Source organism: Acomys minous, assembly GCF_964271855.1.
Source record: "Acomys minous genome assembly, chromosome: 16".
NCBI lineage: Eukaryota > Metazoa > Chordata > Mammalia > Rodentia > Muridae > Acomys > Acomys minous.
In genome coordinates, this window is record NC_140498.1 from 39,593,110 (window position 1) to 39,607,532 (window position 14,423).

General features: G+C 51.1%; 1 protein-coding gene across 3 annotated transcripts in view; it reads right to left on the reverse strand.

Moving 5' to 3' along the window:
• The window catches only part of LMF1 (lipase maturation factor 1), an 81,674-nt gene extending 68,253 nt beyond the window's left edge, over window positions 1–13,421 (reverse strand). For 2 of the 3 annotated variants that reach the window (XR_014775731.1, XM_084763379.1), the window contains exons 1-3: window positions 13,203–13,421; window positions 5,231–5,540; window positions 2,293–2,303 (exon numbers count right to left, since the gene is read on the reverse strand). Coding sequence is in view for 1 of the 3 variants with exons in the window: in XM_084763379.1 (XP_084619505.1) it covers window positions 2,293–2,303; window positions 5,231–5,540; window positions 13,203–13,395 (514 nt within the window). In the remaining 2 variants the exon portion in view is untranslated. Of the gene's footprint in view, window positions 1–2,238; window positions 2,259–2,292; window positions 2,304–5,230; window positions 5,541–13,202 lie in introns of those variants that run through there. The other variant, XM_084763380.1, reaches the window with a different exon arrangement.
• Between the last annotated feature and the right edge of the window lie 1,002 nt (window positions 13,422–14,423).

The following is a 14,423-nucleotide window of genomic DNA, read 5'->3' on the forward strand; positions in this document are numbered from 1 at the left end:
CTGTGAGATCTCCAGCTCCTGTGGGCAGCAACACAGGGCTGGAGTAGAGAAGCCTCCACAAGAGTCTTTCTAGTTTTATGTGTATGGGTATTTTGCCTGGAATCCGTATCTGTGTACCATGTGTGTGCAGTGCCCATGGAGGCCAGAAGAGGGCACCGGATCCTATGGAACAGGAGTTACTGATGGTTGGGAGCCCCCCTGGGTGCTGGCTGCAGGTACTCTTCAAGAGCAGCCAGTGTTTTTAATCACGGAACACTCACACCAGCCCTTCTAGAAAAGTCTTAACCTAGTGCATCTGATGTGTGGTCTGCGTTGCCTCCTCAAATGGGCCTTTGTTCTTTGGGATAGCAAGAGAGAAGATGGAAGGCATGCCTTCTGTGACACCATAGGATTCCAGGTCCCTGTGCCACTAGGTAAGACAGAGCCTGCTGGGCACCAGTAGTAAAGAATGCAGATGAAAGGTGACTGGGCAGAGGTTTTTTCCCCTAAGTTCCTGAAGTTACCGCCTGAAGGCCTTCCACTGCGCAGCCTCTGCAGCTCAGCTGTGCATCCGGAATTCCAGGCCCGTCTATATCTCACCCCCAGCCCCCCACGATGTGCCTTGAACCCTAAGGATACCCCAGTGCCCAGATCCCAAGATGGGGCAGCCACTGCCAAGCACAGGCCTGATGGCGTCAGTCCTGTGACACAGCCACTGCTCCAGGGAGGGCTGGCAGGGAGCGCCCAGACTTGATTTTACCAGTAACTGCCGGCATCCTCTGCACCAAAGGAGCAGGGATCCTATCCAGATTACAGGAGCCAGGGCCTCAAGGTTTCAATATTCATAGCTAGAGAAAATAATCTTGTTGCAATTTCAGATAAGCAAAGTTCACTAAGAAAAGAGGGTTTTGTTCCCTGAAGCGCTGGGGGACACAGGGTTCTCCGGGGGACTTGGATACAGGGAGCAGATATGGACGTGCTGGACCACTGTGTCCTGACCAGCCTCACTGGCCCTGCCATAAGCTGTGTGGGAAAGGTTCGGTCGGCACAGTCGGAACCGTTTTGCTTTACACAGGTATCTGCCTACTCAGCGACCTAACAATGAGGGGAAACGTTTACAGTGGGCAGCAGACTGATGGTCTCATGGTTGCCAGTGGATCACCCTTCCCAGCATGCAACGCACACCCAGTATGTGAGGCTAAGAACGCAGGCCAGACGATGGCTTGGGACTCAGACCTCATGGCTGAAGCCACATAGGCTAGGGCAAAATGTGGCCCAGAGACACGGACAACACGGGGAGGCTGAAGTGGGCTCAAGGTGCCTCCTATGGGGTCCTTGGGCCATAGAATTGCACGGCAGTAAAGACCTCTTCCCCCCCACCCCCTCACGCTCCCCTGACAGAGCATCCTTGTCTTTTGTTGCCAGACTCTAGAGTTGGGTCAATTTACAGATGCGTCAGTCCCCAGGTCTCAGCTTCCCGGCCACTTGGGGGCCACCCTCAGCCACATTCTGGTGATTGTCACCTGCGGTGGGCTGTCACCTGCTGTAGGCTGAGAAGACCCAAAGTGCTTCCCTAATCAGCACCAGTGCCCTGGACAGTGCTCTCTGCTATGAACTCTGTCTCCCTTCTCCACAAGCACACCTGTGTGGAGCTTAGTGGGCCACAGGACACTCATAAGACACACACGTGGGAAGGACCTCCTGTACTTTCCCAAAGTGCCTTCTCTGGCCCCCAGTAACTCCATGATTTTATCTTATTACTTGGGACAGGGTCTCACTATGTAGCCTTGGCTGCCCTAGAATTCACTATGGAGACCAAGCTGGCCTCAGACTCACTGAGTTCTGCCTCCCAAGTGCTGGGTTACAGGGGTGTACTACCACACCAGCAATCTTCTTTTCCAGATTTACTGCCTGCAGAAGCAAGAAGACACGGGATCCCCTGGAACTACAGTTACAGGGGGTCCTGAGCCATACAGGTGCTGGGAACCAAGCCTGGCCCCTCTACAAAAGCATTAAGTGCACCTAACCTCTGAGGCATCTCTCCAGCCCAGCATCTCCATTATTATGGACAGCAGTTGCTAAAGGCAACTCCCCAGCACCTCACCGGGGAGCCCCAAGTCACGACCAACCCTATCCATCCACTTCTACCCAGAGCCAACCTGTTGGGACTCACCAGCCTGCTAGCAAACTGTAGAACCCTGCGTCAGCAGCAAGTATCTAAACGTCAGATAAGCGCCCTTGAAATGCAGAGATACATACCCCAACACACAAGGCAAGCCCGCGTAGAGATTTTTCTGCATGATTGTCACTTACCAAAAGAATACCTGAAACACACATAAAAAAAAAAAAAAAAAAAAAAAAAGGAAGACCATTAACATGTTGGCTTGGTTTTGTATGTTAAACCATTATGTTTACCCACTGAGGAAAACCCACTTGTGAGTTCAGGGTAGTGTGGGGCAGTGTGGGGCATGGGGGGACCCGCCTCCAGGAGGACCTGCTACCAGGCACGGAGTACGCAAAGCTGGGTGAGACAGGGTCAGCAAGCAACAGATACCCTAGAGTGAGCAGACACAAGATTTGTTTTTCCTGCCTGAAAACTGATTCTGATTGGCTGCCACTGCAAATGTTACATCCTAGGATCTGAAGCTCAAGGGTGCCTGGGTACCTTGCCCTAGGTCACTGGGAGAGGGGTCGAAGGAATGAGGTAGGCTCTGCTGCCGCTGTGTCCTTCACTTTGAAGTCACATTGGGAAGATGCCTGGTGCTCGGATGCTGGGACCCGAGCATCACACATGCTGGCTGCCCTGGTCTGAATGAGAACGGCCCCCATAGGCTCATATATCTGACCGCTTAGTCACTAGGGAGTGGCAATATTGGAAAGGATTACGAGAATCAGGAGGTGTTAAGCAGGGTGTGGTAACGCATGACTTAATCCCGGCATGTGGGAGGCAGAGACAGGTGAATCTCTGAGTTAGAGGCCATGATTTCCAGGACAGACGGGACTATACAGAGAAATCCTGTCTCAAATACCCAAAAAAAAAAAAAAGAAAAAAAAGAAAAAGAAAAAAAGGAGGCGTGGCCTTGTTAGAGGAAGTGTGTCAACGAGGTCACTGGGGATGAGCTCTAAGGTTTCAAAACCCCATGCTAAGTCAGGCTCTCTCTCTCTCTCTCTGCCCAGGGGTAGCAGCTGCTGCTCCAGTGCTAGCCTGCGTGTATGGTGAACGTGGGCTAACCCTCTGAAACTGTAAGCAAGGCCCCAATCAAATGCTTTCTCTTGTTAGAGTTGCCTTAGTCATGGTGTCTCCTCACAGCCATAGAACAGTAAGTGAGACACTAGGGCAAGCACTCTGCCACTGCGCTGCACCCCAGTGTCCCCAGCCCCGTCACAGCCACAGAACAGTAAGTGAGACACTAGGGCAAGCACTCTGCCACTGCGCCGCACCCCAGTGTCCCCAGCCCCGTCACAGCCATAGAACAGTAAGTGAGACACTAGGGCAAGCACTCTGCCACTGCGCCGCACCCCAGTGTCCCCAGCCCCGACGCCATCTCTATCCAACATGGACTCCTATTATATTGTGAAAGAAAGACAATTAGATAGAAGCCACACACGATGAGCCCTAAAACACCACGCTGGGGCTGAAGCCAGACACAAAGCCACACACTAGGGGATTTTGTTCACAGGAAATGCCCCGGGGCACTTACACCGTGGGTGTAAATGTAAATGCAGATGCAGAAAGCAGTTACGGGTTGGGGGGGGATTGGAGGGGTTGAGGGGGGGAGGAGTGAGTTGATGGGCAGAGATACAGGGTTCTCTCGTGATGAGAACGGTTTAGAATCTAGGGCAAGGTTTTTAGAATCCTGAGTACATAAAGCCACTGACTTGTAAAGTTTATTTTTGGTCTGTTTTATTCCATTTTGAGACAGAGTCTTGGTGTGTAGCCCAGGTTTGTTTTGAACTTGCAGTTTTCCTGCCTGAGCTGAGCCTCCCTAGTGCTGGGATTACAGGCACATACCACCATACTCGGCCGGACACATTAAATAGTTAGATTTTACAGTGTATGAATTACATCTCAGTTAAGAAGAAAAACTGCATGGGACGTGTGCCAATGAAAGCAAGAGCCTGAGATCTGCCACGGGGTCTGGACTCACTGAGTAAGCTGACAGCCCGGTGGTTCTGAAACTCTATCAAGTGATCCCCCAGCCTGGCAGATACATACTGTTCTCAGATAAAATATTAATGCTTGGGGCTTGTTTCCCCATAGATGCTGGAAGCAGGGGGTATATCCCTTGAGCGTGTTACTACATGTCCACAGAGGATTACGTCAGTGGACAGCACACTTGCTAGCTCATACGCACAGCTAACCCCGGAAAGAGCCTATGTGAGCAGTTCTCTGTGAGTAACGTCTCTGAACAGAGAATGGGAAAGGTCTCCTGGGTGGGGCCGGGGAGATGGCTCAGTGGGTACGAACACTTGCTCTGCAAGCATGGGGACCCCAGTTTGAATGCCTAGGACTCGAGCAAAAGCTGGGTATGGATGTACGTTTGTAACCCCAGCATTCACACGCATGCATGCACACACACACATACAAACACATGCACACACACTCACATTTACACATGCACATGCAGACAGGCACCCATTCATGCACACACTCTTGCGCACACTTTCTTAAGTGCTTTTGTGGGGAAGTTTGTCACAGCAAGGAGGAAATAATCAGTATAGGTACCAAACCCCTCATCCACTTGGACACTGATGGCCACACCCACAGACTTCTCCATCATGCCTTTCTGTGAGTGGTCTATGAACTCCCCGACCTTGGTGGTCCTATAAACTCCATCAGCATCTCTAGCTCTATAGGGCACCATCAGGGCAGGGCTTGTGCCATGGCCCAATTGTAATGCCTGACACAGGCTGGAAAGACTTCTTGGTAAGGTAAAGGTAGAAGGGTGATGTTTCAAAGTCAAGTCTGTCCGGCCTCAGTGTTCCCACCGGCTGCCCAATGGTTTCTATCTCCATGTCCTATAAACTCATATTCTCAAGGGGACATATATCTCTAAGCACAATCACAAATTTTATCCTCAAAGAGAAAAGCCAGAGTTTGGCTGGATGGTAACAGTAGGCTCTACCTAGGCCTATGTTCTTGGTAATGCACCCCACCCCCACCCCCCGCCCCCGAACAAGCTCACACTGGCATGTCAGTGGCCAGGAGGTAGGTAAGCGTCCAAAGGGCTAGGTAACAGGCTCTACTTACCAGATCTGTCCTACGTTGACCAGGGACATGTAGAGGACCCAGAGGGAAGCCATGAGTATCATGTTGGCACAGCCAGTCACCAGGACGAAGGACGAGAGGCCCAGCCCAAGAAGAGCAAGGAGGTCCAGGTTGAAGTTCATGTTCGACCAGTCCAACAGCCACATGATGGTTGGCGTATAGCTCCAGGCACCCCAGCCAGCGCTGCCCTGGAAATACTGCTGGACATTCTTCAGATACAGCCTGCAGGGCAGCAGGCCCTGGTCGCCGATGAGCGCCTTGTTCTGATTGAATGCCACCAAGAAGGCCACAACTGGAAGACACACAGAGGCAGGAGGTGTGAGGAGGACTAGACCACCCCTCCACGGGCTCCGGGGATGCAAGCAGAAACTGGGTCCCTGAGGACAGGTGACACAAGCAGGAATGCCCCGCCCCCATGAACACAAGTGGACATGAGTGAGACCAACCGCCATGGACACAAGGGGACACAGGCAAGAACAGGCCTCCATGGCTACAGGAGAAAAGGCCTTCTTGGGTTAACAGGGTATGAAGAGGTAATGGTCCTATGGACATAAGGGCACATGAGGAGGAAATGGCTCCACGGACATACGGTAACACGCCTGTTGCTGTGATAAACACCATGACCAAAGGTAACTTAAGAGAGGAAATGGTTTATTTCAGCTTACACTTCCAGGTCACACGCCATCATGGAGGGACATCAGAACAAGAACTCAAGCAGAAACAGTAAAGGAATATTGCTTACTGGCTTGCTCCTTGGCTCACACCCAGCCAGCTTTCCTATAGAGCCAGCTTTGGGATGGCACCACCCCCAGTGGGCTGGGTCCTCTACACCAACTGGCGGTCACTGTCATCAATGCCCTACCACATGGCACAGGTCGGCCTGAAGGAGCAATTCTTCACCTGAGATTCCTTCTTCCCAGGTGACTCTAGGTTGTCAAGTTGACAATGAAAACTAAGCAGGACAGGACACAGGCAGGAAATGACCCCGCGGACTTAAGAGGACACACGCAGGAAAGGCTCTCATGGGCCACACACATATGTCATAGGAGGTAGCACATATGGTTTGTCACCTCCGTGGGTTGGATGAGAAATGTCCTCTACAGTCTCAGGTATCTGAACACTTGGTTCCCAGTTGTTGGCGTTATTTAGGGAGGTTCCTTTAGGTGGTGCAGCCGTGCTGGGGGAAAGTACGCCACTGGGGACAGGTTCTGAGATGAAATGCCTCACGCCTGTTCCACTGTACTCTCTCTCTGCTTTCTGCCTGCTGTTGAAAATGTGAGCTCTCCCTCTCCAGGACAGACTTCGCCTCCTGCTGCCACACACACACATATGTAACATGTGCAGCTTGGTCCTCGTGTGGGAGCTCCGACAGCAGGGGCGGGGGCTGCCTCTGACTCTGTTGCCTGCCTTTGGATCCCTTTCCCCTTCCCCTGACTGGATGGCCTTGTCTAGCCTCAGAAGAAGAAGAAGAAGATGTGCCCAGTCCTACTTGATGTGCCAAGGCGGGTTGATATCCATGAGAGGTTTCCCTTTCCCGGGGAAGACAAGGAGGAGGACATGGGGAAGAGGAGGGGAAGGGAGAAGGTGGGACTGGGAGGAAAGAAGGGGGGGGGGGGTTCCGATAGGGATGTAAAGTTAATTAATTAATAAAAAGAAAAAAGAAAATGTGAGCTCTCAGCTTCTTGCTCCTGCAGCCATGCCTGTCCTGTGCTGTCACTCCGCCCTCCTCCCCGACCTTCCTATAAGTCACCTCGGTTACTGTGTTTCATCACAACAGAAAAGCAACTAAGTACCTAAGCTACACACAAGCAGTGTACAGACTCTCAGGATCCTGGGGGCTTCTGGAACACGGCCGGAGAAGGCATGCTGTATGTGCGTATGTGTATTATGTCTGCTTGCTTATGTAAGCCTGTGCCTGGTTATGTGTGAGCATTTGGCATTAGGCATCGCGGAATGTTCTAGTGACTTGACTACAGTCTGAATGTGACTTGACCCCCCTGATTTCCTCTGATGCAGGCTTATTCGTCCTTCACTGTGGCAGTGTTGGAGGACCATTAAGGTATGGAGCCCAGCGGGAAGTCTACAGGCTAGCCCAGCCCCACTCCATCACTCCTGCTTCTTCTCCACAAGGGCAGCTCACTGACTCCATCATGGTGCCGTTCTTTAAAAGACGACTTAGCAGAGGGTCCTTACCGGAGCTACCATCATGGTGTACGCACTTTCAGCCTCCAAGGCTGATCAAAATGCACCTTCACCCATAGCTGGGACCACGTGAGTACAAAAAGCAAGCTAATACCAAATCCACGTGCAAAAAAGATGGCCTTAGACTTCACGCCTTATATGAAAATTAATCCAAGAGATACACAGACTGTATGTAACCGATTTCAAAACAAAACAAAACAAAAAACCCAAACTATTAGAAGCAAATATAAAAGAAAATCTAGGCTGGGCCTGGTGGCTCCTGCTTGTCATCCCAGAACTCGAGTGACTGAGTTAAAAAAAAAAAAAAAAAAAGGAAGGTGGGTAGGGAGGGACAGCCTATGTGACTCCGGTTTAACAGCAAACGTTTTAGATAAAACGCCAAATGTTTAGCTCATGGACTTCATGAAAATCAAAAAAACAAACAAACAAACAAAAAACCTTAAAACTTGCAAAGGAAACTTCAAAGAAAATGAAAAGATGAGGCACAGACGGAAGGGAAATGTTGCAAACCATGTATCTGATAAAGGACTTGTATTAACGAGGTCCAAAAACAGAGCAGTAAGAAAACTCGAGATGGGGTAAAAGATGTGAAGAGGTACTGAGTGAGGCTGTCTGCTACACACAAACACACATGACAAACAAATACAGGAAAATATGTGCAGTGCCACCATCACTGGGGAATGCCAATAAAAACCAGTGAGGTTCTGGGCACGGTGGTGTGTGCTTGTAATCTTAGCACTCGGGAGAGGGAGGCAGGAAGATCTATCTGCTGTTCAAGGTAATCCTCAGCTACACAGCCAGCTCAAAGCCAGCCAGGGATATACGGAAACAGTCTCTCAACCAATCAGAAGGCTGAAAAGACCCACAGTACAAGTGCCCTGGAGGCTCCTGAGTTGCAAGACTGTTGATCACATGTGCAGGAAAAGTACAAAACAACAGCACTTAGTCTGGAAGATACGCAGGGCCCTGCAGTTAAACAAAGACGGATGGAGTCTGCGTGACCCACCAGATGCTCTTGGGTATCCACCCAGGTGAACTGGAGACTCCATAATATGTTCAGAGTAGTTTGTTAGTAATTACTAAAAACTGGACACAGACAAGATGCCTCTCAAAGCAGCAATAAACTGCCCCATTCATACAGTGCCCCTCTGCAGTCCCGAAAGTAACAGCCTGACAGAACATCATCAAAGAGGACTCTTAACAACCGTGATAAGGATGCTGAAGTGTGGCTCTCCACAATGGCTTCTGCCAGAGGACACGGGTGGGGAAGGACTCGGCTGGATACAGGGACTCTGACCATGTTCTAGTGAGTATATGGGCAACACAAATTGGACTTGTTTTCTTCTTTCTTCCTCATCCTCCTCTTATTCCTCTTCTTCCTCCTCTTTCCTCCTCCTCTTCCTCCTCCTTCTTTTGGGGGTGGGGAGAGGTCACAGGGTGGTGGACAGACACTGGAAGGACCTTGAAGTGAGTTTGATCAGGGGGCATGATGTGATTTTAAAAAGATAAATAAACCTTTAAGACGAAGAAGAGGAGAGGGAGGAGGAGTCATCGTCTGCACCCTGACTGCAGACTGTAAGGTTCTGCTTTCAAGGCATCCTGGGAAAGGCAGAGCCATTGACAGAGGCAGAAACAGGACTACAGCGGGCTTGGGGGTGGGGATGAAGTGGCTGTCCACCTCCACTGGGAGAATTTCACTGTACAGTGCTGGGTTGACAGACAGCACGGTGCATCTGTCAAAACCCACAAGACTACAGTAGCACACAAATATAAAACAAATATAAAACAAACAAACACAAAAACCCCTCCCCCCCCAAAAAAAAAACCCAACCAGGATGTTGGGACAAGCCAGTGGGGGTACAGACTGTGGCTAATACTGTCAATTCCCTAACACAGTGTGAGAGGACCTTGTGATAACACACCTAACAGGTGTGATAGGACCTTGTTGACAAAGAAGTGGTTAAATGTCTTCAGGGTCAAGGACGAAGGAACCATGGCAAGATGGCACTCTGGCTAGCTCTATCCCCAGGAGTCTAAGGGAGCACACACAGGGAGCACACAGACTGGTAGGCAGAGGTGAGGCTAGGCATGGCCTATGTGCCAAGCAGGGTCTACTTAGTGCACTTGCAGTGGGACAGAGATGGTCCTGTATGCGCATGGTGGCCTGGTTATATCAAAACCAGCTCTGCCCACCACAAAAGCTGCAGCAGGGACTGAAAAGCCAGCCTGGCATTTCCCAGGTCATCCTCTACCTAAAGAGGGCTTCTTGGAAAACTGGCTGACGCTAGATCTGGGTAGGGGTCCAGGGGAGACCCCCGAGCTGTAAGGGAGAAAATGAGGAGACATCCTAGCAACTGAAAGGCACAAGAAAGGGATGAGGCACACACAAGTGATAATCACCAAGGACCACAGCTTAGACAGCCAAAGAGCACCGATTGCTCAGGAGCATAAACAGGTATTAAACCAGACAGGACGGAGTCCTCAGCAATGCACTCACTCAGTGAAGACACCAAGACACACATCTTCCAGAGGAACTCCCAAGTAGCAGCTACAGATTACTCTCCTTAATCTGGGATGGGAGTCTCTCTTCCTCTTGGGTATAAACTAGGAGACCATGCCTGGAGACATACTTCAACCAGATGACACAGGACAGTATGAGTGTTGGGTGAGCATGACAAGAAAACTCCACAGTGGCGGGAATCTTCCCCAAACCTATCACCTCCAGTCTAGCCAGCAGCAGGCACTGGACAGTCCCAACTTGAGCCATGTCCTACAGAAAATGTGGCCAGAACTGCTCCACATGGTCACAACCAAAAGAAAGTCAGGAAGATACCGACTAAGGTACCAAAAAGACCCTGATGCTCTGCGGTCCCCAGGTGGGTCCTGGGCTTTGGTATATTCACAGTGTGTTGACTAAACCAAACACTGAATGCATTCTCTCCTATGTGGGTGACAATGATGTCACTGGACACATGCACACTGTGATGCATGACCGGGGTGCACGGCAGTTGACACATTAGTGCCTGTTCAACGGGGTGAGTATCCTCAGGGACTCGAGGCCACGTATCAGGGTGACAAGTGAATTTTTACTTCAAGTGGCTGGGGGGGTCCCTACAGGAAAACTGCTCTCAAGAACTGACATGCCTCTGCTTCCATGGCTTCCTTGATGCAGCCACTCTAGAAGATCGAGTGATGCACACCTGGCCTGTGTGGAGCTCACCCTTAACCATCTGCATACGGGCACACTGAGGCTGCTGTGAAAGGAACCGAGCAACACCAGGAGGAGTGCATAAGCCTGCTGCTAATAAGCATCCTCTGGGTCTGGTTTTGAGGAATCACACAGGGCTGCTACCCATCCACAATTCTCTGACCCACACCTTCATTAAAGCCTTTATTTATCTGTGACAGGGTCTTGCTACTATGTAGCTCAGGCTACTTTCTAGCACAGGGATTACAGTCAGCAGGTGGTTTTGATACATTGTGCATAAGGAAAGGCCCGTGTGTCCTACTCTCCTAAAACAGAAAATCTCACAAAACACTTGGCTGTATTTAATTCGTCTTTCTACAGTAGAAGCACTTCCAACTCAAGAGTCAGGTGAAATAGCTGGATAGCCTGTTACAGTCCAGTGAGATCGGAAACCTTTTTTGGGCAGTTCACAACCATGAAAACCATGACACAGGAAGATGGGGAAACTAAAAAAAAAGTGTCTAAACCGACCGTGGTGGCGCATGCCTGTAATCCCAGCACTCGGGAGGCAGAGGCAGGCAGATCACTGTGAGTTAGAGGCCAGCCTGGTCTACCAAGTGAGTACAGGATAGCCAAGGCTAACACAGGGGAGACCTTGTTTCGAAAAACAAAACAAAACAAAATGTGTCTACCTCAAGTAGGAAGGAAAGCCCATCACGCAAACATACTAGGCAGCCACTAGAAATAGCTGCAGGAGTCAGGTGCTCATAGCTTTTTGCCTGAGGCTGAAACTCTACCTCTGGTCCTAACCAAAGACAACACCGCTCACCTGCGAGCCCCTGAGCCTATCTGCAAAGTGTCCTCAGCGCAACACCACCAGGTGCCACTGTGCTTTCCAATTCTATCAGTCTTAAAGACTCCCTTCAACTTGCTCTGAGTGTGTCAGTACCAGCTACCAACTTTCCCATGATCCCTTGGTACTTCATGGGATAAAACAGCATGTGTCTGGGTGTCTTTTCCACTAGCTTTAGGGAGAATGAGTGGAAGCCTAGGCAGACAGCCCCAGCAGGAAGTGATCATCAGTCTGTCACACAGAAGTGCACAGGAGAGCCACATGGACACACCACAAAGCCCGAGGTGACTCCTCCTAAAAATGCCCAATGTGTAGCATGCACAAACCTGCCAGGGAACAGGACCGTCAAACATCGCCACTCCAGCCCACCCCTGCCTGGCCCTTGGGTATGATTTAGCCTTCAGTTTTGCCTCCCTTACTAAAAGGCTGGGCCATGTCCACCAGTGTTCCCAGAGTCACGGGGTCACCCCTCTAGGTAGTAGGAATTAGGGTGAAGATTTGGAACCCACAGCTAATTCCACTAGCCAGGTGTCCACAGGTTTTAAGCATGGCCTCTGGGTGATGGCCACAGGCAGGCCAGGCCTAGTGTGGGTAGGACAGGTTCTCAGCCACAGTTTGGGGTTCAAGCTTCACCTAGTGAGTGGGCATCTCCTGGCCCACGTTTTCTGTGGGTAGGAATAACAGGCGAGGAGCAGAGCTGACAGTAAAGAAACATCAGTGCCCAGTGTGGTGGCGCAGGCCTTTGATCCCAGCACTTGAGGGGCAGAGGCAGGCAGAGGGAGCCCTGTGAGTTTGAGACCAGCCTGGTCTACAGAGCAAGTTCCAGGGCAGCCAGGGCTACACAGAGAAACCCTGTCTCAAAAAACAAACAACCCAGCACTTGGGAGGCAGAGGCAGGTGGATTCCTGTGAGTTCGAGGCCAGTCTGGTCTACAAAGTGAGTCCAGGACAGCCAAGGTTACACAGAGAAACCTGTCTCGAAAAAAACCAAAAGAAAAAAAAGAAAAACAAACAACAAAAACCAAAAACCAAGGACGGGTGGGGGAACATCAGTATGACCACCAGTCCCTCGGTTCTGCTTTGCCTGAAGTGAAATCCACCTAAGGACTTTACACCCAGGTAAGTGTGGGATGCTGCAGTGGACTGAGGTGGTCTGCAGAGCCAGAACTTAAGCAGGACATAGGAGCCCTTCCAGAGCTAACCTGGCTGAGCCTCGGGAACAGGTGCACACTCACTTCTAGCCAGCCAGTGAATCTGATTAGACGCGTGGGCTCTCTGCCAGGTGCCCTTCCATGCTGGCTAGGTTGGAGCTGCTGCAACCCCTCAGGGTTCAATCAGGGGAGGCTGACAGAAGGCAAAACTGGCGAGGCTGGGTCTAGACCCTCAACTCCCCTAGGCCTTCCGAACAGAATTAGGTAGCACTGCCTAGCTACTCCCAGGGAGCAGTCAGAGTGCAAGGGGGTGCCTTCACCTCTTACTGTGCTAAGTGGGGCCATGGAGAGGCAGGGGTTTGGGTGGGGTTCCAGGCGCACGCCCAGGCAGCCACGGAGTAGGAGGTGAGAAGGCGGGGTCCGGGAGCTCACAGAAGGGCAGAATGGTTCAAGTGTAGGGTCCTAGAAGCGTACAGAGAGGCTAGCGGGAGTCCGGAAGCGAGCAAGGATTGGGACCAGGTCACAGAAGGCGGGCGGCAGCCAGCTCCCACCGGACACTCACAGTAAATGAAAGCGAGGGCCTTCAGGAGCACGATTCTGGTCAGCCAGAAGGTGCCCGTGCCCAGTCGCGCTGGAGAGCCCCCGGGATCTCGAGCCGGAGAGGGTGGCGATACTGGACGCTGATCTGCATCTCCGACCTTCCTTTTTCTCAGCGACCCTTCGGGCGCAGCCATTACCAAGCGGTCTGAGCGCATGCGCACAGAGGGCGGTGCGCGTGGAGGCCCCGCCCACATGTCTGAAAGCCCACACTGGCTCCCCTGGACGACACACCCACCTCCAGGGCAGCCAAGGTACAAGCTCCACGCCTTCTCTGGACCTAGTCTGGCGCTGAGCATCTCCGAGGTGGCTTCAGTAGATGCAGGGTGAAGAAGCAGCGAGAAGGAGCCAGTGGACGGATGTCTGTGTCCTGGGTGCAGATTCCTCACTTTGTAGCCGGGAAGGTCAGGCCTGTGGCAGTGGCAGAGCAGGGCCTTCACCCTGCAGTTCTCAGATGCCCATCACCTAGGAGAATGTTTTAGAACGGTTGGCAGGATGAAACCTGAAATCCGGCCAGCTTTCTATCTTACCTGAATCTCCTTGTCTGGGTCCCCAAAGAGCCCAATAGACAGGTAGCGTGCCTACGAGGATCTGGAACTGTACTCAAGTTATGCATGGAGCTAGTGGGCCATCAAGGACTCAGAGAACAATTTACCCACCAGTGGCCTGAGCAGAATACCACGGAAACACACCTGCAACTCTGCTTTTATATTTTAATTTCTTTTTAGTAGTTCGGACTGACCATGAGCTATATAGCTCAGGATGACAACAAACAACTAGTCCTCATGGTCTGCCTTCCTCAGTGCTTATATTGCAGGCCACATGCCTAGTCCCAACTTTTTTTTTTTAATGTTAGGGGCTACCCAGGCGCTGCATGCAAATGACACTGGAGAGGTGCTCCGAAGCAGAGGAGAAAAGGAGTGTGCAGGTTAGAGCAGAGGCCATCACCAGGCCTAGGGGTTACCAGGCAAACTACAGAGCTCTCTGGAACAACGGGCATAGTGGCAAGGCTTCCTTTACTCATCTTTTGGAACCTTTTATACAGTAAAGATCTTGTGCCTTTGTGAATTATCTCTACTGTTTTTAACAATTCGTCTTTAGCATCTCCTTTTTGCTCTTGCTGTTTTGACATATAAATTCCCAATGCTTGCATGGTCAAACAACCCATTAGTGTTTCTACCGCCAC